The following is a 27,403-nucleotide window of genomic DNA, read 5'->3' as shown; positions in this document are numbered from 1 at the left end:
CATACGATCTTTTCGTCGGTCTTTTATCTTTTCTATTCTTTTTTATTTCTTCTTCTTTTCGTTTCTTCTTTTTTTTTTTTTTGTTCTCATTTCCACTTCTTACGGCATATACGGAGTAAGTGGAAGAAAACGTTAATTTCGAAAAAACGTCGAAGCTAAACGACGTCGACAGCGTATAACGAGAGGATCGTCAGTATAATTACAGAGAGGAACGACTCCTTTCGTGTCGAACATGCGCTCGAAACGAATTATCCTCGCATTCGTGACTCTCTTCCCTTCTTTCTCTCTCCTCCTCCTCTCTCTCTCTCTCTCTCTTTCTTTCTTTCCTCCTTTATTTATTTATTTTTCTTTCTCCTTCTTCCTCTTCCTCTTCGTATCTTCGATGAGCGAGATGCCAATCAATTTGCGATCGCCACCTCTTGTAGCACGCGTCTCTTTCAAACAAACTACGTGGGGAGAGATGAGAAAAAGATAAATGAAAACTGAGAGTGAGAGAGATAGAGAGATAAAGAGGGAGAGAGAGAGAGAAAGAGAGAAATAAAAATCAGAATCAATATCCTTCGAAAATTCGATATGAAATGATACATCGATAAGTATTGAAAGAATATATTTATATAATAATCGATCATAGATATTTATTCATATAGATTTTTACGATATAATATCGATTAGATCAGATCTCTAAATTAGCGGATATAACTCCTTCTAAATAATATTTGTAGAATGTATTTAATACGTAATCGCATTTAGAATAAAAAAAAAATATATATATATATATATACACCGTTTTTTTATCATAAATATTCTTGATAAGAAATATTAAATATCTTATTAGTGACAAGAAAGAAAAGATCTTCTTATATATTTTTTTTATATATATATATTATATCATTTTCCTTTTTTTTTCTCCAATATAATTAATCTTTTCATATTTATTCGAAAATTTTGAACGCCTGCGTTGATTAATTAAAAAAGAAAACAAGAAAAAAAATATTAAATTAGAAAAAGCGCACGTCCGAATATTAATCTGACCGATCGTATTATATACATACATACATATATATATATATTCGCGAATCTCTTGATAAGAAACATTAAAAATAATTTCATCTTACATCGCGGTGACGGGAGAAAAAAAAGAGAAAGAAAGGAGAGAGGAAGACAAACTCATACATTCTTTTAATAAAATAAATAAAAAAGTAAATAAAAAAAAAAAGACAGAAAAAGAAACAAAAAAAAAATTATTCAATTTAAAGAAAAAAAAAACAGAAAAATGCGTGTCCGAATATTTCTTCGACTGACTGTATATAGTACGTACATACACACACAGTCCTCCTCTTTCTCTCTCTTTCTCTCTCATATACAAATACAAAAATACACACATATACACATATTCGTGAACGCTAATCTTCCTTCTATTTCGGCTCTATACGGAGGGTTCCGTTCTTGCTTCTTGCAAAGAAGCAAGGGCACACACGCAGGGAAGCCGATGCTCAGATACAATGGCGCATAAGAGGAGAGAGCGTTACCACCATTCTCTCTCTCTCTCTCTCTCTCTCTCTCTCTCTCTCTCTCTCTTTCTCTCTCTCTTTCTCTTTTTCTCTCTTTCTCGATCGTATGCCGAGAAGGCCAGAACTAGTTTGGTGGGTCGAGTGTTACGCGAACTCTCTAAGGCCTAGAACTCGAGGCTTAGAATACAACCGCGCACTGTGTGCGGACCGCGTTGGTGATGGTGTGGTTGATGGCGATGGTGTGGTAATGGTGATGGTGGTGGTCGCGGCGGTAAAACCGAGACTATAGTAGTACCACCAAGTCACGAAGAACCAAACGCATCGTCCATAGTTTTTTCCACTCTCTCTCTCTCTCTCTCTCTCTCTTTCTCTTTCTCTTTCTCTCTCTTTCTATCTATCTTTCTCTCTCTCTCTCTCTCTCTACGCAGCCACCAAACATTTTGAATCTTTCCTTTCCTGGCCCATATCTATCTCTCGTTTTAACCACGTGCTACCCATCCCTTTTTCTTCTGTCTTTTCTTATGTTTCTCTTTTTTTGCGTTTCTCCCTATCTCATCTCCTTTTTTTTTTTTTCCTATATACGTACATAGAACTTTCTCTGTTTCTTTTTGTTTCTATCTCTATTCATCTATCTGTATATCTATCTTAGATATCTATATCTCTGTCTCTTTCTTAGCATATCCCGTTAATTTCTCATCGTTTCGTTCGTTTCATTTTTCTCCCGTTTCGTGAACGGCACTGCTCTTCGCCAAACGACTTTTAAGTTTGGCGATGGAACCAAAGTAAGAGAGGGTAAGAAAGAGAGAAAGAGAGAGAGAGAGAGAGAGAGAGATACAGGCGTGCGGACAGGAAGCCGCTGCATTCTTCTATCGTTCATCTTCCCTATACCCTACTCTTCTTTTCTTATAACAAAGTAGACGTATTTCTTTCTCCTTTTTTTCTTATTTTTTTCTTTTTTTATTTTTTTCGTAGTCATTCTAATGAAAAATATATATATATATATATATATATATATATATTAGGTCCTAGGTACTATTAGACATATTGTCGTAACTATAATTTTTTTATCCGCACATATGTGCATATTATACATATCGTTTAAATTATATTAATACATTGAATACGATTATAATTATTTACTTCGTAACAATATAAATAGAAGGAATAATTGATTCGTATGAATCATTCAATTAGAATGAATAATTGAGATATTAACTCAATATTATTTATATGTATACACACGTATGTATATTTGTCTATGCATTTATTAAACTCTCATACATTTGACATAATTAATAGATATTTCCGTAAATATATAAGTGGATCGCATATACTTTGATAACGTACACAAAAAGAACATACACGTACAAACTCAAATATATATACCAACGTACTCGCATATTACCGTAATTCGGCTCGTCAAGTAAATCAATTTAAAAATCGTCGCCGTGTGTCGTCTCGTGATTCTCTTATTTCGTTCAAGTCAGTGAAAAAGACGGAAAGAAATAAAGAAATAAAGAGAGAAATAAAAAGAGAAAGAGAGAGAGAGAGAGAGTAAGAGTGTACGACGATGTGTGATGAGCGTGCTACGAATGGCTGCGGCACGATTTGTCGCGTGCCTCGCGTTCGAAGGCACCTGTCCTCGAAAAAAAGAAATAAAGAAAACAAAAATAAGCAAAAAGGAAAGAAAAGTTAGCCGTTAAACGTTGCACCGGTAACCAGTACTCAAAAATTGTTCTCCCGTAGCCTCGGCTCGTTTATTTCGATGAGAAACCAACCAACCAACCAACTAACCAACCAACCGATCGATCAATCGATCGATCGACCGATCGATCGATCGGTCGAAGAGCGATTCAAGCTCCGTAACAGAGAAAGAGATAGACATAGGAATATATATATCATTTGGATAAAGAAATTCGAACTCGTTTGAAGAAGCAACACTCCAAAACGTTATTAACTATGGTCAACCACGGATTATTTCGTTGTACAGCTGTCTGAATCTTCGTCGCGTCGGTCGTTTATCGTTCGTTAGCTCTTCCCCTCTTTTCTCTCTCTCTCTCTCTCTGTTTTTCTTTTTGTATGTCTCTTTTTGTTTCTTTCGTTTCTCGCAATGGCAAAGTATATACATACATACAGACACATATATATGTATATGTATATACATACATATAACGATCCTAGTCAGACATTTTTATATTGCTTTGCGTTCTCTTTCATTTGTTTATCTACTTCATTAAAAACCGATATATTATACATTCGAGTATTCCTTTCCTCTTATTTATTATTACCAAAGACGTATAATAGCAACTCCCTTCTCTTCTTTGCACTCTCTTTATCTCTCTCTCTCGCTCTCTCTCTCTCTTTTTGCCAAGTATCCGACATTAAAATCCAACCGTCTATTTCTTTGTAATGCGACGGACTTTAAAGGAAAATGCTAATATAACATCATCGTTCTTTCGTCCGTTCTCGTAATATCGATTACCTCGCGACTTGATACGATATTATCGTCTCGAGTCGAAAAGGAAGAGTTGAGGTCCTCGCAGGTCTCAAGGAGTTACCTTTTTATAAAAGTACCTTCGAAGGTTCACGAAGATCTCTCTCTATCTCTTTACTTTAATTTTCTTTTCTCTCTTTCTGCCATCGTAATTTCTTTAAAATAAAAAGGAGTAGAGGAACGAGAGAAGGAGGAGAAAGAGGAGAAGGAGGAAGAAGAAGAAGAAGAAGAAGAAGAAGAAGAAAGAAAAAGAAGAGAAAAAGAAAAAAAAAGAAAAGAACGATGAAGAAGCGTGACATCTCCATCCGGTCGGTCAATTTTGCTTCCAACGCAGAGATAGTATGAAAGAGTATGAGAGAGAGAAAGAGAGAGAGAGATAAACTCGTCGGCAAAACGCGAGGAAGGAGCCTGAATAACGCCGCGGAATAACGGTTTCAAATCGTTACGCTTTCCGAAACCGGTATTAAGAGGTAGAATTCAATAGGGGCATAGAGAATATCCATAGAGAAACCGCTTCGAAAAATTTGCCGCGAAATATTCTACGCCGTGGTATGGTGTTTCTTCGTACGTACACACACGCATATATGTACGTATCCCGTTCTCTCACTCGCTCTCGAAGAAAGGTCTCTTTTCTTCCCCCCATTGTATCGGACATAACGTTTGTTACTATTACAATAACGATTAGAATATAATTGGTGTGACTACTCGAGAAACGGGAAGAGGGATGTAACGAAAGGGAAAGAAACGCGTGTATCTCGTATCTCGAGTAGTTTTTACATCCTTCGAGTCTTTCTACGTCTTCATCGTCCTCTTTCTATGTTTCCTTCTCTTTCTCCGTATTTTTCTCTCTTTCTGTGGTTCAACGATGTCACCGAAATAGAGTTTAACCGGGGGTAAGAAAAGTGTCTCGCGCGACACGAGCGAGGAGAAAGGAAATGCTATATTTAGGACGTTCGACTAAGTGATAGAGAAAGAGAGAGAGAGAGAGAGAGGGAGATGTTCGTGGTAATGTTAAAAAATTAATGGAAGAATAAAATAATATAAATTATATTCGATATGAAAATAAAAAATGGATGAATTCGAAAAGATCGAAAATCGTATTGGTATGGTTGGGAAATTTAAAAAGAAAATATATAAATGAAACGAAAGAAATAAAGGAAGAAGAATGTTTGGATGTATTGAGAATACATGAGATTGGAGAAGAAAGAGAAACAGAGTACTTGCATAAAATAACAATAAAAAATTTGTGTGTGTATGTACGTGTATGTATATACTTTCATATTTGAAAGTATAAAAAAGAAAGATGAAAAGAGAAAGTACAAGAAGATGAGTACCTATAATAAAAGTAAGAAATATATAGTATATCCATATATGCTTTGAAATATATGAGAACGAAAGATAAAGAAAAAGAAAAGAAAAATATATATATATATATATAATATAAAAAAGGAAGAGGGTGAGAGTTTGGTTGGTTGGTCGAATACTTGGAATCGACATGGCCCACGTGCGCGCGTAATTGTCAGGTACGAAGAAGAAACCCGAGAGTCTTTCGACAGGTGTCAATGAACCGGTCCACGAGCTATCCATCGAAGGATATATAAAACATGGACAAGCAGGAGATAGCGAGAAGAAAAAGAAAAAAAGAAAGTATATCGTAAAAGAGAGAGAGAGAAAGAGAAAGATTATGTATGTATGTATATACTGTGCGTGTGTATGTAGATAGAGAAAGAGAGATAGAGAATGAAGATCGTTCGCACCTGCCCGATTACGACTCCTTACATTATATGGAGATATCGAGCTCGCGATGCTAATTTGCCCGGTTGCACCGTTCGCTCTGTGATTTTTTACCTCGAGGAAAAAAAACGTCAACAAAAAAAGAAGAGTGATATCTCTCTCTCTCTCTCTCTCTCGAAAGAAAGAAAGAAAGAAAGAAAGAAAGAAAAGAAAAAAAAAGAAAGTTATCGTCAGGAATAATTTTAAAGAGGAAAAAGAAAAGACGAGAGAGAGAGAGAGAGAAGAGGAAAAAGGAGTTGAAAAAAAGGAAGGCGTATCGATTAATGTTTCCGCCGTTGAAAAAAGTAATATTGATGCTTACGATGATAATGATGATAATGATGATGATGGTAGTGCTGGTAGTGGTGGTAATGATGGTTATGGCGATGGTGATATAACGAATTTGATTTTACAACCACGTACTGCTATGTGGTCTCGGAATAAAAGTAAGAAAAAATAGGGTGGCACGAGGAAGCACTGTAGTACGAGAAGGGAGGGTTTGGCGGGTGGTTTGGGATGGGATTCGATGGGATGGGGTGAGGTGAGGTGAGCTGGGGTGGGAAAGGGTGGTACCATCCCGTAGTTCCACGGACACGGGCTCTCTACGCTCGCAGAAAAATTGCATCAGCACGGCGCCATTAATCTCCGAACGAGCGGATATTATTTTAATTCTCAAGTCTCGGTCCGAGTCTCTTCCGAGAAATGCCGTCCTTTGTCCATGGGCCGGCTGCGCTACCCCGAAAAGAAAACTGACCGAGTGATTTAATCTAGGAAAGGAACGAACGAACGAACCAACGAAAACGAACGAAAACGAACGAACGAACGAACGGACGAATACTCTCTATCTCTATTTCTATCTCTATCTCTAAGTCTCTCTCTCTCTCTCTCTCTCTCTCTATCTGTATCTATCTGGTTTTCCCCTTCTCTCCTCCTTTTCTTTCTCTTTTTTTTTTATGGTTTTCTCTTTTTATCGAAACAAAATGCATATTGGAAGATCCTTCGAAAAAAGTATCGTTGAATGAAATTGAAAAAGAAAGAAAGAAAGATATTATTATTATTATTGTTATTATTATCATTATTTGATAACGAGCGACAAAGTATACAAGAGGGAAATGAAGAAGAGGGACGATTTTTGACATTTTGAGATATAATTGAATTAAAGTACAAACTTGATTACCTGTTATGAGTAATAATAATAATATTATTATTAATAATAATAATAATAATAAAGGATTTGAAAGAATAGGGATTAATTAATAGGGATAAAAGATCGATATATAACGACTCCATAGAATTTATGATCGACCGACCGACCGATTTATCTGTCGATCGTTCGAACGAGCGATCGATCGATCGTATATATATATATAGTAACATCCTCATTCTTTCCCTTGAAAGATCGAAACGTTGATTATTGCGTACGGTGTAGCAGGATCGATAAAAATCGATCGATCCTTCTTTATTTGTCGCGCGATCACGTTACATGCAACGTAACCGTGTCTACCAGCGCCTCGCAAAAGGACGATTTATCGTTGTAATTAATTTCATTTAATCTCGCACTTCGATTTCTTCAAAAGTGTATGCTTTTGAATATGTGTATGTATCTACGTACGTATGTATGGATATATACTATGAATAATTTACGATGGATCGTATTCACGCGTCCAACCGATTATTTTTTAACCATCGATCGTCCATCTTTACAATCTTTCTCTCTTTCTCTCTCTCTCTCTCTCTCTCTCTGTCTCTCTGGTCTGTCTCTCTGTCTGGTCTTCTTCATCCTTTTTTTAACGATAAAAAAGAGATTACCGTAATTCATATCTCATGTATTACTCGAACGAAATTACTCATCGATCGATAAAAATTTACTAATCGGAAGTTATCGGAAGCGGAATTTTATTTTTCTGCATTTGTAAAAATCACGTACAATTTCAACGATGAAAAGGATATAGCAGAAAGATAGAAGGAAAGGGCATATCTCATCGATTCGTTTGTAAAAAAGAAAGGTTGAGAGAGAGAGAGAGAGAGAGAGAGAGAGAGAGAGAAAATATCTCATCGATTTGATAGTATAGCAAAAAAAAAGAAAAGGAAAAAGAGAGAAAGAAAATATCTCGTTGACGTGATAATATTGTAAGAAGAGGAAAAAAAGAGAGAAAGAAGATGTTATCTCATTGACGCCAGAGTAAAGTAGAAAAAAAAAAATATCTGAAATACTCTCTTGATCTCATTGACGTGAGAATATAGTAAAAAGAATAAAGAAAAAAAAGAAAGAAAAAAAAAAGAACGAAGAGAATATCTCGTCGATGTGAGAAGAGTATAATAAAACGAGAAAAATGAAAGAGAATATTTCTCATTGATACGATGGTAAAGTAAAAAAAACAAAAAAACAAAAAAGAAAGAAAGAAAGAGAATATAACTCTCTCATTGATGAGAGATAGTAAAGTAAAAAAAGGATAGAAAGAGAAAGAGAGAAAAAGAGAATACAACTCATTGACGTGATAGTAAAATAGAAAAAGAAAGAGAGAGAGAGAGAGAGAGAGAGAAAATATCGTTTCGACTTAAACGATACGAGAAATAGCTGATACAAGATATTTCTAGTTCTTTTTTTTTCGACTCGTTAAAGGATTAGACGTTAGGTACGCTACCTCCAGGTGTACACATTTGCGTTCTCTCTTGCGACCGACAAAGAACGTCGCACGGACCGATTCAATTTGAGATCAATAAAACCAAGGACAAGCTCGTGCCGTTCCGTGCCTAAAGATGTTCGCAGTATTTTTCTGATTCTTTTTTCTTCTTCTTTTTTCTCTGTTTTGTTTCGTTTCGTTTTGTTTCGTTTCGTTTCGTTTTGTTTGATATTATTTCGTTTTTGTTCTTTTCCTTCTTCTTTTTCTTTAAGGCGTTGCTCTTCTTAAATCGTCTGGCTCATTAGAAATTTCGTTTCCAATTACAATCGTTGTTGATCGTTCGAGTAATTATTAAATTCTACGGATCCGTAAAGAAAGTGAAGAGGAAAATTAAAAAAAAAAGAAAGGAAAAAGAAAAAGAATATATCGAAGTGTAGATGATTTATTTTATAATCGTAGTTATTTCGATAACTCTAGATTTAATCTTAGAACTGTTGGATGAATTTTAATATTTTCAAGTATAGAGAGATCAAGTTATACAATTCTTACGGCTAATAGGATGTATGTACGAAAGTAAAAAGAGAATATCGTAAAATCGTATGGGTTTTTTTAAATTTGAGCCAACATAAGCATTTTAATTTTGAAGTATAACCGACGAACAAATTCTCGTTTCTAATAGTATAATGTATGTATTAATATAAAAGGAATATAAATATTAAAATATAAATAAGACAAAAAGAAAGAGAGATGGAGAAAGAGAAAGACCTGAAAAGAAAGAGAGAGAGAGAGAGAGAGAGAGAGAGAGAGAGAACAAACGCGACTTGTAGGAAGACACATATAGGAATTTAGAAGGGAAAGAAAAAGAAGAAAAGAAAGTAGAAGAAGAAAAAATGAAGGAAGAAAAAAAAAGAAAAAGAAAGGGAGGAAAAAAAGCGAGCGTGAATCGTGAATTCGCGCGCGTTTGGCGCGCTTACTGCGGATTCTCTCGCTCACAAGTCAGGACCTATCTTAACGTGCGTGGGCCCGTTCGCCGCTTCATTCGGCAAACTAACCTACCCGTCTAAGTAATCCATTGTACTCTTCGTTCTCTCTTTGTGTGGCCGCTCTCTCACGCTGAGAAGAGCTCGGCGGAAGGGAAGAAACGTGTACGAACGAACGAACGAACGAACGAAAGAACGAACGAAAGAACGAACGCGAAAGAGACTGAGACCGAAACGAAGAGAGAAAACGAGAGAGAGAGAGAGAGAGAATGAAGGAGGATGCACGAGGAGCGAGAGAGATGCAAAAGAAAGATGTATGCCACAAGGCCAAATGAGAACGGAAAGATTTTTGCTTTATTCTTTGCCGCGCGCGAAAAAGTAAGAGAGAGAGAGAGAGAGAGAGAGAGAATACGGAGAACCCGACTAACTGCTCCAATTTTATTTTCGCGCCGGGAGAAGATCGATCGATCGATGGATCGATGGATCGATGGATTCATCGATCGTAAATCAAGATATCGTACGTCGCTTATTTCTTCGGAATTTTTTCTCTCTCTCTCTCTCTTTTTTTCTTTTTTTTTTCCTCTCACAATTCTTTCTATCTGAATTCTTCACGATCTTTTTTTCATCTACGATAGGTAATTTCAGAAACCAACCAAAAAATTGTTCTTTCTATTTCTTTCCCTTTCTATCCTTTTCTCTCTCTCTCTCTCTCCCTCTCTATTTTTTCTACTTTTTCGATTGATCCAAGCGCAACATTCTTTTTTTTATTCCCCTTTTCCCTTTCTTTTCCTTCTTTCTTCTCCTTTTTCAAACATTCTGAATAAAATTTGATTGGAAATTTGATCGAATCGGTTTACGATTTGAAGAAAAGTAAAATATTCTTTTCCATGTATACGTATCACACACACACACATCATTATCATTCGGATAGAAAGATCATTTTGAACGTTGACTCGAGAAGAAAAAAAAAGAAAAGAAAAGAAAAGGAAAAAAGGAGCCAAAAAAGGAGAAGAGAAAGAAGAAAAGAAAGCAAAGAAGAGAAAACGTGTAGTCGATTAGAATTTAGATATGTGTCTTCGTCTCGTACGACCCTTGACCCCTTGATTCAATACATAACCATATAACTAAGAATCGTACTTTCAATACGGATCTATCTATCTATCTTTCTCCTTCTCTTGGTTTCGAATCACGTGAGTCACGAGACGCGAGGAGAAGGATTTCCGTGGGACCACTAAGGCCTAACGAGTTGTAACCCAATAGTAATTTATGTACCTAGTCGTGGCAACCGCCGTGTCCAAGGCATCGGCATTCAGCATCGGCCTGGAATGCGCAACAGGAACCTGTTCTCATTCCCATTCCCATTCTAGCTGAGCGCTACCCAAATATTTCATTACTTCCCCGTGGAGCTAGTGTTCTCTCTCTCTCTCTCTCTCTCTCTCTCTCTCTATCTCTATCTGTATCTCTGTCTTTCTCTCTCTTTCTCTCTGCGTGTCTCTGTCTCTGTCAGTCTTTCTCTATTTCTCGTACGCACACGCATACACACGATTTGTACACGATGAACCACAGGCTCCTCTACCTCTTTCACCCTCTCGCTTACTTTCTCTCCTTCCTTCTCTCGAGGCAGGCTCCCTTTCATCTCGGGGAAGGCTTTCCTCTTTCCCTCTCCAAAGACATCTCCGAGTATTATGTCATAGTTAAAAAAAAAAAAAAGGAAAAATGAGGTAGAAGAAGAAGAGAAGGAGAGGAAGAAGGAAGAAGGAAGAGAAAGCTCGTATCGTATGAACGATTAATAAACGACGAGAAAAAGGAAAGAAGAAAGAAAAAAAGAAATGGAAAAGGAATTAATTATCTGTCTCTTTCTTTTTCTCTCTCTCTCTCTCTCTCTCTCTCTCTCTCTCTCTCTCTCTCCCTGTCTCGCAAACTAAGCTAAAAGCTTCAAGTTCTAATTTCTCACGGGGGAAAAGGAAGAAGCTCTCTTAAAAAAGAGAGAGAGAGAGCGTACGCTCGTTTGCTCGCGATCAAGGTGTCTCTTTCTACATAATACCATACTTTTCCTCCGTCTACTTTATATGTAAGTACTTACTTATCAAGTGAGCGAGATAGACCATGAAAAGTGCTTGTCTCTCGTCGACCGGAGTCGAATTAAACGCCGAGTTGCTAATTTCCAGATGGTACTCTTGCGTTCGTTTCTATGTGTAATGGTAGCATCGTTGAGTCCTGTGAATATTCATTTATTTTATATATAAAAAAAAGGAGTAATAAAGGTGGTGATGATGATGATGATGATGATGATGATGATGATGATGATGATGATGATAAAATAAAATAAAAAAAGAACGAGAACGAATAAAAATAGATGGATGAGATAGGATTTATCACTTGATCGCGACTAAATTATTTCCGAATGATTTCATTTCGTCATTCGCCCAGATAAATTATAATATATTTATTATACATATGTACATACGTGTATATATATATATATACACGTACAGAAGAACGAAAAAGCACGTTCGAAGTATGCAATTATGATCTTTTCTTTACTTTCTTTTTTTCTTCTTTTTTTATTATATATAATAATTAGTATATATAAAAATTCGTAGAGCGTCAAAACGTTTGTCCTAGCGACGACGGTTCGAGTTTTCTTGGTCTAAGTGGGAAACTTGAAAGAAAGATAAACTAGAAAAAAAAGGAAAGAAAGAGAGAAACATAAGGAGTGTGAGAAAGATAGAAAGAGAAAGAAAGAAAGAAAAGAGAAAGAACGCGATAGAGACTAGAGAAGGAATATGTATTAGATGGGTGGCACCACTAGCATACCACCACGATCTTAACATCGCCATCACCATCACCATTACCACTACCAAAACCAAACACGGATAGTAGTTCTCTTCTAAGCTTGCTCTTGCTCGGCCGAGGTTTCATCTACCTGGCGGTTTTGCGTGTAAGCAAGAGAGAAGAGTAGAGAAGAGTAGAGAAGAGTAGAGAGAAGAGAAGAGAAGAGAAGAGAAGAGAAGAGAAGAGAAGAGAAGAGAAGAGAAGAGAAGAGAAGAAAAGAGAAGAGAAGAGAAGAGAAGAGAGGAGAGAAGTAAAGAGAAGGAGTGGGGAGGGGGTTAGTGGGACCGAATCGAGAAGGAGGGGGATGCCACGGTTAGAGGGTGAGGGAGGAAAGGAAGGGGAAGACCTTGAAAGCTCGCTAGCCGGGTGCCGACTAGTACTGACCCACTATAAAGGCACTTGCCGTCCTCCTCGTTCACCGGGACAATCCGCTATTACCCTCTCCCTCGGGAAAGCCTGCTAACCTACTCTCTACCTACTCTCTTTCTTTCTTTCTTCTCTTCTCTTCTCTCTTTCTCTCTCTCTCTCTCTAGCCTGGTCGTACACCGACTCGCCCCGAGGAACGAACCCGCTCTTCCTTCTTCTCCACACATCCCGGCTATGCTTACTTGAAACAGCTTCTCTCTTTCTTTCTTCCCCCCTTCTTCTTCCCCCTCCCTTCACCTTCTCTCTCTCTCTCTCTCTCTCTCTCTCTTTCTCTTAACTCAGCAACCCATCCCTCAGCGATCCCCAACCTCTTCCTTTCCCTCGTACCGTTCTAATACATACCTACCTACCAACTTACCTACCTACCTACCTACCTACCTACCTATCTACCTACCAACCTTCCCTATCTCGTTTTCACTCCCTCTTTTCTGTCCCCTTCTTCTTCACAAGCGCACAATCACATCGCTATATTACTACTACTAACATTACTACTACTACTACTACTACTACTACTACACTACTACCACTTCTGGTATTACTGTTAGTACTATTACTACCACCACCACCACCACCACTACCATTACTACTCCTGATATTACTGTTAGTATTATTACTATTGCATTACTACCACTACTATTACTACACTACTACTTCTAGTATTACTGTTAGTACTATTACTACTGCACTACACTACTACTGTTAGTATTACTACTACTACTACACTACTACTACTACTGTTGATATTACTACTACTACTATTACTACTACTACTACTACTACACTACTACTACTACTACTACTACTACTACCCACTACTACTATTACTACTATTACTACTGATACTATCACCATCGAAAATCTTATAACCTTTACTATTTCGTCCTCATCATCATCTCTCTCTCTCTCTCTCTCTCTCTCTCTCTCTCTCTCTCTCTCTCTCTCTCTCTCTCTCTCTCTCTCTCTCTCTCTCTCTCTCTCTCTCTCTCTTTCTCTCTTTTTAGTTTTCTCTCTCGTCCACGTAATCACGTGGATCCCCGAGACTGTATGCGTGTCAGGCTTGCACGAGTTTCTTCGATGCTTAGAAAAAGGATGCAAGAGGGAGGGAGAAAGAGAGACAGAGAAATACTACTCTATCCCTTTCTCTCTCTCTCTCTCTCTCTCTTTCTGCTTCTGTCTCTTTCTTTCTTTCTTCTTTTCCTTCTTTCTTTCTTTCTTTCTCGCTCACACCCATATATATACGTATACTCTATCGTATCCTTGTATTCTCGAGAGGGAGTACCACCTAGCATAGCAACTGCTGTTTCTGCATTTCTTAGCAGCGCGCCCCATACGAAATGCCAGTATATTTTAGGCATATAACGGGTGTCCCATTTTGATATAGGTACATACATACTTTTTTAACCGTAGGGACCCTCGTGTCTCGCTCTTCCTTCCTTCCTTCTTTCCTTCCTCTTACTCTTCTTCGATATTTCTTCGATAATCGGATAAAAAAAAGTGTTTTATTATGGACTAAGGGAAAAAGCTATACGAACCCCTCTCTAACCCTTTCCTCCACTCTTTTTTTTTTACGAATTGTATATACATACATATATACATACATACATACATCTATATATATATATACATGGAGAGAGAGAGAAAGAGAGAGAGAGAGAGAGAGAGAGAGAGAGAGAGAGAGAGAGAAGATAAGAGTTCATTAAACTCCTGTTGAGATCCATGGCGGAATGTGTTCGCGGAAGTTAATTAATTCGAACGTTAAATTAGCATGATTAAGTAATTTATGACGTATCTATTAATATTTAATAAACGGTGTTAATTATAACCTGCAATAATTTCACGTTTCTCATTATATGTGATAAAATGAAAATTTCTGGTGACGTATAAAACATATACGAATAAAAGTAAGAGAAATTGACTTAGAAGAAATATATATATATATATATATATATATATATATATATTCAACGCAGCTGTCTCTCTCTCTCTCTCTCTCTCTTTTTCTTTCTACGATTCGTTCCTATCGTTGATACCTACGTAGCGTGAAACTCTGTGACATAAGGGAGACCCTTCGCTCGGATTATTGTAACAAACGTGAGAATGGGGCAGATATTACGGAAGTACCGTAAAACGTCTATGAAATGACGTGTATGAGTTAGAATAGTTTCGATCTCTAGGAGAGAAAAAAAAAAGAAACAACGGAATAACAATAAAATAAAAATAAGAAAGAAGAAGGTAACAGTCATCAAAAAAAAAAGAAAAAAAAAGAGAGAGAGAAAAAGAGACGGGTACAAAGAAATAATAAAAAAAAAAAAGGACATCGTTCTTTCGTTAGAAACGATAGCGTGCACGTTCAACGCCCATTCCATTCTATTATACAGAGAATTAAATATATATACGTACACGTACATACATATACGTAGTATCGTTAGATATATTCGCACCATTACACTACGAATATATCTATATATTACAACTTGTCGCAAATAGCCGTTCGCATATATGTAATATGTAAAACCTGTTGTGTGAAACTCTCAAGTACTACGAGTCCATCCAACTAACCATCCAACCATCCAAGACCATTCGTCCGTACCAACCATACGTCTATCCAGGAGGAACACTTTAGGTAGATTTTATTGTTGCGCAAACTAGGTGGATTCGTTTCGAGGGGTTGAACTTTTGACACGTAACATGGCTATAGTAGCCATTTAGATGCTGTTACTTTTTTACTCTTTTTTTGTCCTTCTCTCTCTTTCTCTCTCTCTCTCTCTCTTTTTCTTTCTGTTTTTGTATCTATCTGTTTATTTATTTTTCGCGTACAATTCCATCTCCGATAATCTACGTAACAGTTGTTACATTCGCGCTCGTATTTTTAATTCGTACATAAATTCCCAAGCTAAATCTCACTTCTCTTTTAATTGTTTAATACGGTTCTCATTGTACCTATGGTATTCCGTATCGTATTTAATAGACTCGACGTTAGCGAACAATTTTGCCATTCGCCACACGCTATGTAGTGAGAACTCTGAAGAGAGTATATATATATATATATATGATGTATGTACGTTTATATGCATGATACGAATGAGAAGAAAGAGAGAGAAAAAGAAGAAAAAGAAAAAGTAGAAGAAGATAGATGATATATCCGTTTTTTCGAGAATCTCGTACGTACAAGAGAAAGAAAATAAAAAATAAAAAGAAAAATGATAATAAAAGTAAAAAAGAGAAAGAAGAAGAAGAAAACAGCTAGGAGAAAGAAAAACACTCACAGCTGTGAAGTTTCGAGATCGTATCGATTACCAAAGAGAACGAGAGAGAGAGAGAGAGAGAGAGAGAGAGAGAGAGAGAAACAAAGAAAAAGAAAAAAAGATCGTCCTTCAACAATTGATCTACGTACTTAACCATCGACAAGAGAGTATTACCAAGCAAGTAAAAAAACCGCTTCTTCCACTTGAGACACCATCTAGCTAATTTTCACGAAGGACACGGGGGCGATAATGTTCTTAGAGAATAAACTTTGCAGCTTGATGTTTTCTTCTTCTTCTTCTTCTTTTTCTGCTTCGTATCTCTCGTATTCTTCTTTCTCTTCTATGGCTTTCTCTTATTTAGACTAGATCTATTCTTCACGAACGAGTCATTCGAGATTAGAAAGAGAGAGATTTTTTTTCAATAATGGACCACCTATCGGAACGGTGAGAGTTTGGTCTCTTTGTAACTTACGATACATAATATATATATATATATATATATTTCTATTCCTGTGAGTAGAACTAGTATCACGCTGTATGTAGTATCTCCTTGTCTATTCTTTTCTTCTTACATAGCTTCCTCTCTCTTTCTCTCTCTCTCTCTCTCTCTCTCTCTTTTCTCACTCTCTATCTGTCTTTCTCACTCTTTCATCCTCTGTCTTTCCAACGAAATTTTCCGTTACGATCTTCTTTCCCACAGGATCTTTCTCTCTCTGATACATTCTTCGGATATACTTTCATCGCAATATGCGACGTCACGTATCACTCTATATGTATAATTTTGAAGGAATGTATGTATGGTGTAACGTATGAATGTCCGGATATATGTATGTAAAGCAAAAGTTCGTTAGCTGCCGTTATATGTACACTATGTATATGTATATATATATATACATACAATATTTTAAAAAAGTAACTATATTAGATATGAAAAGTATTAATAAAATAACATACTTGAAAATATCTATTAATATTAAAGAATCGAAAGAAATAGAAACGTTTATGAAAAATATTGAAGAAGAAAATCATATAAAAGAAAATATCGAGAAAGTATCGATCTAGAATAATAAATATCTAGTTATTAACGAGGATCGATATTGTCGCCATCTTTCGTCGAATAAAAAAATATGATTCTTCGCGTATCGAGATGCCGCGCTATCACATGCATATAACTACACAATTTGTAAATGACTTTCTAAAAACATCGTACAATCTTACTATGTACCAAATAAAAGTAGATCCTAATAGGTTCAAAGGATCATCGTTTATTGGTCGTTACGTCGGCCAATCAGAATAGTTCTCGTTGATCGTCACGAGAGTCCAGTCTCGTTTTAATTAGACGCGATCGGTACGTTTTTCGAACGCGAATATATATAATATCAACGTTTCGATATTATATACGTAAATATATACATAATATATACGCATCGAACGCACGACGAATAAATACGTATTTACGTTAATTTACATAAAAGAAGAGATATTGTCAACAGTCGTCGTATATTTACCAAACGCGTTTCTTATATTATTATTATTATTATTATTAATATTATTATTATTATCGTAGCAACGTTCTTTTATATCTCGCGTCTCGGATGATTATGTATCGCGACCTTGAAGGACAAAGTCACGGTTATGGATAATCCTAGATACATAAACATTAACTAAGCATGTAAGTAAGTAAATAAGTATCCCTCTCTCTCTCTCTCTCTCTCTCTCTAAATAGTTTCATTAGTCGTGTTAAGATCGGTCAAATTGAAACGAAGATTTTAGTCGTAAAAGTGATCTCGATCAGTACGTTCCATCGGTTCGCGTCGAGATACTACTTCTATATCGTCTTGATCGTTTTCCTCCTTTTCTCCTTTTTCTCCTTTTCCTCTTATTTTTCCTCCTTGTTTATTTATTCATCGTTTTTCTTTTCTTTTCCTTATTCCTACACCTAACTCGAATCAATCTCTCGTGAGAAAGTGAAATTAGAAAGTGTGAAGTTAGAAATTATTCGTAATCATGCTTAAAGTACAAATGTATAACAACAATTTTATATCGAAGGGTTGTCAACCATGCGGTAAGAAATAATCATGATAATAGTAATCATAATAATAGTAATAATATTAACGGCTAAAAGATCTTTTCGAAACCTTATAAAAAACTTCTCGATATACATATATATATATACATATATACGATTCTCAATATATATATATGATTGGAATGCGTTCAAATATTGTGTAGTAATTTAAGTATTGGTTAGAGGGAAAGTTCGATATAATGCAGACACCTGGCCTCTTCGAAAGAAAAAGAAAAACGTTATGTATAATAAATACGTATTTATATCTCTACATACATATATATATATATACACACAACATACATACATACATACATACATATGAATGTATATACGTTCCTGGGGACTAGTGTATGTATACGCGTAAGTGTGAGTATTTAGATATGGACGACATACGAGTTCGGAAAGCAGCCAACGAAGTTTCTCGTAGGGAAAAAAAAGAAAAGAGAAAAAGAAAGAGAAAAAAAGAAAAGAAAAGAAAAGAAAAGAAAAGAAAAGAAAAGAAAAGAATACTCCCTGTTGCTCAGTCGACTAATGCCGCTCGAACGCGTTCGCATAACCTCTTGATCCTGATTAGAATACTGAAAAGAGGTGGGTCTCTCTCTCTCTCACATATACACACACATCCTCTCTCACTCTCTCTGTCCATCCATCCATCCATCCATCCATCTATCCATCCATCCATCCATCCATCCATCCATACGTTCATCCATCCGTTTGTCCATCCTTTCGATGAAACGGATTTCAACATGGCGGTTAACAAAACGTGGCGTACGACATTCTTACATTAACGATATTCTTACATTAACGACATTACACGCATATGTATGTACGTATATATATTGTGTGTTATGTATATATGCTTATAACGGATCGCACGTGCGTTTAGAAAGAGAGAACCGAGAAAACCCCGGAAGCTAAGCTTTACCGTTTCCTTTCTCTTTCTCTTTCTCTTTCTCTTTCTTTCTCTTTCTCTCTTTCTCTTTTGCTCTTTCTCTTATTCATAGGAGAGAGAAACCGGTAGAATGTTGTATAGATATGCGTAGATTGTTGTGTGCGTATGTATGTGGCCTAAGAACGATGGGAATTTTCATGGGAAAAATGATTTCTCTTATACTCGTTCTGTCCTTAAACCCTGTAGTTTAAGGGTCAGAGTTCAAATTGACCGCGGTACAAAACAGGTTGTATAAGAACGTCTAAATACGTTGACCCAATGAACCAATTCTATTCGCGTTTATATGTAGATACGTATATTATATATATATGTGTGTGTATGTATATTATATATATATATGTATGTATGTATAATATACTAGTCCTTACGTGTTGCTTATTCTATGAGAACGACCTTTCTCTCTCACGACTTTCTTCTTATGTTATATTAACGATTTCCATTTCATCCGAGATTTTTCGATATATCTATTATTGTATATTATAATAATAATATATTTATATATATATATATTTATACAAAGTTCGTTATTATATTATTGAAAATAGATACATATATATATATATGATATGTATTTGTGTATATATATATATATATATATATATATAAAATATGATTCGAAAAGTTTGATTTTTAATGAAATTCTTTTCGTTTGTTTCTCTCTTTCGTTGTTTGTTTTCCTGTTTCGTTTTATATATTTCTTTTTTTAATGTTTCCTATCAAGCAATAAGTCGCATAATTTATCGATCATACAAATCAAGATTTTTTATTTATTTCTTTTCTTTTCTTTTTTCGTTTCTTTTAGGTTATACCTTCCTAGGATCGTCACTCGTGGTGGAGCCATCTGTGGCCAGCGGTGCGAAGAAACGGTGAGTTTCTAATCGAGCGTAGAAACACGCTATTTTATTTCTTTATTCTCTTTTTTCTTTGTTTCTTTATTTCTTTTTTTCTGTGTTTCTTAAAATACCACAGCTATTTTGATTCGATTATATCTGTAATATAAAAACGACGAAGTGTTTGACCATGGAAAACTACGATTATTGCGCGATTAAAATTAAAAATGTTTTAGACGAAAGTTTAACAAGGATACGATATGACGCGATTAGTTTTTCTCTTTTTTCCTTTTTTCTCTTTATTAAGAAGGATTTTCTAAAGGTCGTTCAATATCTAGGTCAAGTTCGTTGTTTTAAATGAAATCTCATATATTTTATTACGTTAATCGATCGACCTCGTCATTCTGTTAAAAAAGAAAAAAGGAAATTCAAAAGTAAAATTAAAAAAGTAAAGTTATTAGCAGATACAAACGATATTATGAAATCAGTAGAATATAATTCTTTTTTGTTCTTTCTCGAAATATTTCGATAAAAATATCTCCTCGATTAATCAATTTTTATTGATGCTTTAATAGTATTTTTTTTTTTTTTTAATTTTATTTTCTCGTCGAGCTGTGTCGATTGATGCATTAGAAAATGTGTGATACAATTTGGGGGGAAAAAAAAAAGCAGGATTATATTGACTTTCTCATAATTTTTACGCAATAGAATACGATCTCCATTCGTCCCTCTCGAATGGCATTTCAATTTTAATTGATACATTTCTCATTAAAATTATTATTTATGCAATAATCGAAGTTATTCTCCAATGACGTTGCTTCATCTTGTGCATGTATGCACGCACACAACATATATACATACATATTTTTTTTTTACATACTCGCACATATACGTGTAATATATTTTAATAGCATAAATAAACGATACGATCGTGTATTATATCAAAGTCGAATTTCGACACTTCAGTTGGTAGAAATATGTATGCATTTTTTCTTTTTAATAATTTTTTTTCGATCTTTTTTTTTTTTATTTCAATTTTTTTTTTTTCTTTATTTTCTTCGCTCCCTCCAACGGCTGCCACTCTTTTTGGTAATTACACGTCGTATATTAAATTAATTTTAAAGAACCGAAAAAGAAAAAGTGGGGACACAACTGACGTTCACCCGGGATATCGTGTATTAATTTGTTTCCGGGATAGGAGGGAGGGAGGCGTAGAAGAGGAATTAAATACAATGTTACGCTCGTGTCATTATCGATCGTGTTCATTCTTTTTTTTTTTTTTTTTTTTTTTTTTAATAAACAACAAAAAATTCGATTTCGATGAGGCTATCTTGATTACTTATTTATTCACATACTTTCGGAATAATAAATGAAGTATGTTTACGTGAATTAAACACAAATTATTCTCTTGGCGCGCATGTCAGACATTATTACGTCAATGACGGTGTTATTAATATTTAATCGTCCAAAAAAAAATAGCTCGTTGTAGTAAAATGCTCTCATATTTTTTTTTTAATTCTGAAAAAGAAAAAACTGATCGACTATCGAAAGTCGTCGATATTAACGAAATTAAAAAAAAAAAAAAAATAGATATAAATAATTCTCTCTTCTATCAAACACATCACTGTGACGTTATTAAAATTAATTCGTTTCGTTTAAAGAAAGGAAGAAAAAAAATGAATAAAAAAAAGACACCTTGTTGTAGAACATATGCACTCGAGTATTCGTCGTTTAACGACTGACGATGATTTTTATACATAAAAGTAATAACGGAGTGATAAAAAAACAAACAAACAAAAATTACCATTAACGTAAAATCTGCCGTTGAAAAGTATATTCGGTTAGGTTTGTAATAAGGAGCATGCTGGCATTTAGGATATGAGAAGGTTTAATGAGTTAATAATACACCGGACGTCGTAATCCGATAAGAAATCGCGCGGCTTTTTAAATTCTTTTCCGTAAAGAGTAAGAAACAGAGAGAGAGAGAGAGAGAGAGAGAGAGATAGAAAAAGAGAGATAGATCGACGGAGAGAAAGAAAGAGATAGAGATTTTTATACACATACGTAATATGTATTTACAGGATCGTTGAGCTTCCGGTGATACTCAATCGATAATGTAACATTACATTTTGCCTGGGTTATAAAAGTGCATCGTACGATATTTAAGTACGATATTTACGTGCCTTTCAACCATTTATCTTGTTAACAAATTTATGTATGTAATTTTTCGTAAAAAAATTTCAAAAGGAGGGAGACGACGACGACGACGACGACACAACTTGCGATCGAAAAATATAAGGAGAAGAAAAAGTGGAAAAAGAGAGAGAAGGGATCAGAGAAAAGGGCGGGTTGGGTTGGATTGGGGTGGGTCTTGGAAAGGCAGTAAAAGGGTGAATGTTGCACGTAATGCAGGCATAACGAGGTGCATAATTGATCGCACGCGAGTAAATGTGCACTGCGTTAAGAGATGGAGGACGAATTTTTACGCGTGAATTTAAAAGTCCGTACGTGTATGCATATACACACTGACATATACTTGTCGTGTACGTAGATAAAAATTATCGAGAATTATATCAGTGGAACTCAATCCTATGTGAAAATTTCCAAGAATATCTTTCTCTCTTTCTCTCTCTCTCTCCGTGTGTTTTTCTTTTCTCTTTCTTTTTCTTTGTTAAACAAACGTGAGATCATTTCTACGAAATCTGTTAACCGTTGAGAGACAATAAATAATAAACAAATGATCGAACGTGCTAACAATAACGTTTGACCTATCTAAGCCCTCACGTGTATGTAGTTATACGTGTGTATATATCATAGGTATGATCTTTAGGCTTTATCCGTGTAGGTTTGTTTGTTTACATATATGTGTACCTAGCTATTTCGTCTTATTCGTTTGCATGCGATGTTATATGTCTATTGTATACATCTATCTACGTATTTATCTCGATCGAGACGTATCCGCTAATTTAATCTTCCTCATTTTCTTCGCACGCTTACGAACATACACATGGACATGGACGGTGGTGCGTATATATTTCTATATACATATATTTACATATATACATATATATTATTTATATACATTGTAAGTAGGCAATATTACATATATGTACGTTAATCGATTAAAATTAGAAGATAACATTTATATATATATATATATATATATATATATATATATATATATACGTAGACGATTTATAATCTTGTACGATAATCACAAAAATTGTCGATTTTTATGAACGATTTGAAAGTTTATTAGAAAACTAATTACGCAAAATTTTATGTAATACATGCACGTTATGATTCGTTATATTACGAGAAGGAGAGAAATATGGTTAATTATTCGAGAAATATATCACGAAAGATCTTCGAGATTTATCTAATGATCGTAAGATAGAGATAGAGATAGAAATAGAGATACATATATATGTACATTGACCGATTGAAATTAAAAGATACACACACACGATAATCATTACGCTTTCGATTTCAATGAATGATTTGAACAAATTTTATAATACAAAAGTAAAGCAAATTTTTTATAATACAAAGTAAAGCAAAAAAAAAAAAAAAAGAAAAGAGCAAAATAAATAAACATTCTCCGCTATACGTTTTCTCATATATGCGTTACATATATCATGTGTTAGCTTATGGAGTTACGAGAAAAATTTCAAGAAGAAGAAAAAGAAAGAAAAAGAAAAGGAAAATTATTCCCTCCAAGATTTATCTAAAGTGTCTGAGAGAGAGATGGAGATTGTTTGGGAGCCTCTGTGCAACATAGATAGGTAGGTTGGTAGGTTGGTAGGTTCGTAGGTAGGTAGGTAGGTAGGTAGGTAGGTAGGTAGGTAGGTAGGTAGTGTAGGCAGCCTCTCTCTTACTCGGCGGTAAAACAGACGGTCGAAAAAAAATGTGGCACCTGCCTTCTCCTTACGAGCACCGAACCGAACCGAACCGAACTCAGGCTGCTCGTTCGCTCGTGCCACAACTGCAATCTGTTATTTCACCATCCCCTGGACGAAGTAGTCTCTGTTACTTTTTTTCTTTTCCTTCTCTTTTCTTTTTTCTTCTTTTCTTATTTTTTTCTCCATCTCTCTCTTTCTCTTTTTCGTCTTCGTTTTCGTCTTCGTCTTCGTTTTCGTCTTTGTCTTTTTTTCCTTTTCTCCTTGTTACTCTCTCCTTTTACTTTCTACTTCTCTCTTTATCTAACAACGTCAAAGAGAGAAAGAGAAAGAGAGAGAGAGAGAAAGGAGAGAACTTCATCGACGACGTCTTGAACGTTAAGACCTGCAATCTCGTTCGTTCGACGATATTTTTCAACGCCCTAATAGAGTATTGCGTTGATTAAAGAAAAAGAAAAAAGAGAAAGAAAAGGAAGAAGAAAAATTTGGACGACTTGTTTAATACCGTTTGATTTATTTCAAAACATTTTTTTTTAAAGGATTCCTTCGTATAGGATTCATTTTTGTATGTCAAGATTGATTTTGATATTAAACAGCCGATAACATTTATTTTATTTTATTTTATTTTATTTTATTTTATTTCATTTTGTTTATTTATTTATATTTCTTTTTCTCTTTATTTCTCCCTCGAGATTTTTTCCAACGTCTGGTAATATCGTTTCGATTTGATTTAATTTCAAATGAGAAAATCATTCGCGTTAGTTATTTCTTTTTTTTTTTCATGTCTCTTTATATATTGGCTTTGATTTACGATACATAACGACAACATTTATTTATTTATTCATTCACTTATTTTTTCTCATACCTCGTAATGTTATCTCATTGATTCTATTTCGAAAAATATCAAAAGTTATTATTATAAAGATGATTATAATAAACTAGTTTTACGAAGGATCATCAATAAAATAATTCCATCTAACAATTAATTTATAAAGGCGAAATGAAAGTAGGTAAAATGAAAAATAACATTCGCATAATCACTGGTGGTTATATACATACAAATATACATACATACATACATATTTACATACATACATTATATATATATATATATATGCACTTAAGCGACACATTATTCATAGTATACACGTTGTCGGACGTTATGCGATATACCTTCTACTAGGATAATACGAACGATTAATAATAACGTCCGTGGTTAGAACTCTTGTATCGTTACGCAAGGATCACCTCCGAATAACCATGACATTGTATAAATGATAGAATCGATATTTAAACCGGTTTGACACCTTAGCTCCATAAGAATTTGTCTAATCGCACATTAAACGTATCTTACGTGTGAAACACAGAACTCGTCAATTTACATACCTATGTTGTATTAATTTTTTTCGTTCTCGTCGATACTAAAAAATAAAAAAAAAAAAAAAGAAGAAAAAGAGGGTGAGAGAAGAGGAGAGGGGTTTAATTGGGCGATCGAAGAAACGACGTAGAAATCTCTTGCGATAAATACGTAAACGCTTTATCGTTGTCAATTTGTTTTTTTTTTATTTTCCGGATGAGCTCATCCACTTTTCGAGTAGTCATCCTTTTCGTAAAATTTTACCACGATAGAATTTTACCACGAAAGAAAGAAAGAAAAGAAGAAGAAGAATAAAAAAAAAAATCTTGCCGAGACTTCCAGCAGTGTCAACCGAGTTTCTCTCGTCTTTATTCTTAGAGTTTCGTTACGATGAATGACTTAAACGTTCATTTCCATATAAGCCGATATGGTTCAAATGTAAAGTACGAAGCTGCTGTTCAGGAATGAGTTCCATGGTATATAACGCGTGTGGAATAAAGGAAAGAGAGAGAGAGAGAGAGATAGAAAGAGAGGAGGAAGAAGTAGAGGAAGAAGAAGAAGAAGAAGAAGAAGAGGAGGAGAGAAAGAAAGAAAGAAATAGATAGATAGATACGTAGAGATTGAAAAAGAGAAAGAGAAAGAGAGAGATAGTAGTAGTAGCAGTAGTAGTAGAAGTAGTAGTAGTAACCAGCAGAAACTGGTAGAAGTGAAAACTAGTTTAAAAGACCAGGGGGTCTGACCCCTCGCGTTCAGTTCAGTTCAGTTCAGTTCAGTTCAGTTCAGTTCAGTTCGGTTCAGTTTACAATGCTTATATCCCATGGGATCCACTACTCTGTTTCTAATTCCGTCTTCTTTAACAGAGAGAGATAGATAGATAGAAGTCTGCACGCTCTCATCGACTATACTACTTACTTTGCGAGATGTTAAAGCGGTGTATAAGCGCGCATCTTCTATAACCGAGAGTGTGAGAACCGAATGATCGAGAAACGAGATTCATCGAAAATGCGGGGCCCTACCTTAAGAATCTTATTCTTACCGAACGAGAGAACAAAAAAAAAAGAAAAAGAGAGTCGTCCTTTTTCCCCTCTCCTTCTCAAAAAAAAAAAGAAGAAAAGAAAGAATGGGAGGAGAAAGATGAATTCTTCTTTTTAGTTATTTAGTTATTTATTTATTTATTCATTTTTATAACGGACGAATTAATCGACGATATTGCGAATAATTAATTCGATCGATTCTCATTTTGTTTTGGATATTAATCGGTAAAGAAAGAAAGAAATTTGAATTATCGATATATATATGTATGTATGTATGTATGTATGTATATATGTATATATATATATATGTATGAATAAGACGAAAAGCGCATGAATGCGGTTAGACCGCATTAAACCGCAATAGTCGACTCTTATTACAACTCTTGAGTTAGAGACCTGCACTTTGTGGTGTGCATCGACAACAATGGCAGCACGTGCAATGTGCATTATCCCCGACTTGCATACGCGTCGACGCGGTAGTAAACCGGCTCGCAAAGTGCACCGTCTTTAACTGGACTGTCGGCACAACAAATGTACGTGTACATATACGTATGTAAATATGTAAGTATCAAAATAACAGTGCAACATCGATCGATTTCATTTTGTAAAACGAACTATATCAATTTTTCTTTAACAATTTGATCGTATCGTATATCGTGAAATTTCCATTGCTATGTACAAATATACATATATATATATATAGTGTCGATTAAACGTAATTTTTTCCATATAATTTTAGAATCTCGTGTAGATGCATTTTACATTCCAAGTAAACATATAAAATTTAATATTCTCCAATAAGATTCATTAAACAAACTAATGAATGAATGATCTATTATTGAATGATACAATATTATATTCCATAATTCATTTACTAGTATACATTATTATATAATAGATCTACTATTTTATTCACTTAAAAAAAAACGAACGAACGATCGAATGAATAAACAAAATATACAAAATACAAAATAAATTAGAAAAGATATAAACAACTATATATAAAAAGATCTATATATCAGGTAGTACTATGTTGAAAATAGGGGGGAACGGAGTTAACTCATTCGTAAATGGTGGTCGCACGCGTAAATCGGATTAATTTCCGTATAGAATATCGGTATGCACTTTGGTATTGGGGACTGCACTTTTCTCATTTGCATAACAAGGCCACTGCACCTAGTAACTCATACGTAAGGTCAGTCAGGTTACGCGATATGTACTACGGGATAGGGGAGTCGAGTAAGAGAGAGAAAGAGAGACCCCCTCCCCTCCTCCTCCTTCTCTTCAACCCCCGTAACCGGTGTCTCTATTAGTCGAATGCACTTTGCACATAACTTCCGCTTGCATTTGAGAGTCCGGTGCAACCCCATCT

General features: G+C 35.0%; 1 protein-coding gene across 4 annotated transcripts in view; it reads left to right on the top strand.

Annotated features, from left to right (window-relative positions):
- The window catches only part of LOC127071556 (insulin-like growth factor 2 mRNA-binding protein 1), a 120,664-nt gene that overhangs the window by 5,644 nt on the left and 87,617 nt on the right, over positions 1-27,403 (top strand). For 2 of the 4 annotated variants that reach the window (XM_051010960.1, XM_051010959.1), the window contains exon 2: positions 19,714-19,777. In XM_051010960.1, coding sequence (XP_050866917.1) covers positions 19,714-19,777 — 64 coding nt within the window. Of the gene's footprint in view, positions 1-17,660; positions 17,954-19,713; positions 19,778-27,403 lie in introns of those variants that run through there. The other 2 variants (XM_051010961.1, XM_051010962.1) reach the window with 2 other exon arrangements.

Source organism: Vespula vulgaris, chromosome 22, assembly GCF_905475345.1.
Source record: "Vespula vulgaris chromosome 22, iyVesVulg1.1, whole genome shotgun sequence".
NCBI classification, from domain to species: domain Eukaryota; kingdom Metazoa; phylum Arthropoda; class Insecta; order Hymenoptera; family Vespidae; genus Vespula; species Vespula vulgaris.
Note: the sequence above shows the minus strand (reverse complement) of the source record. Positions and strands in the feature narration are given on the sequence as shown.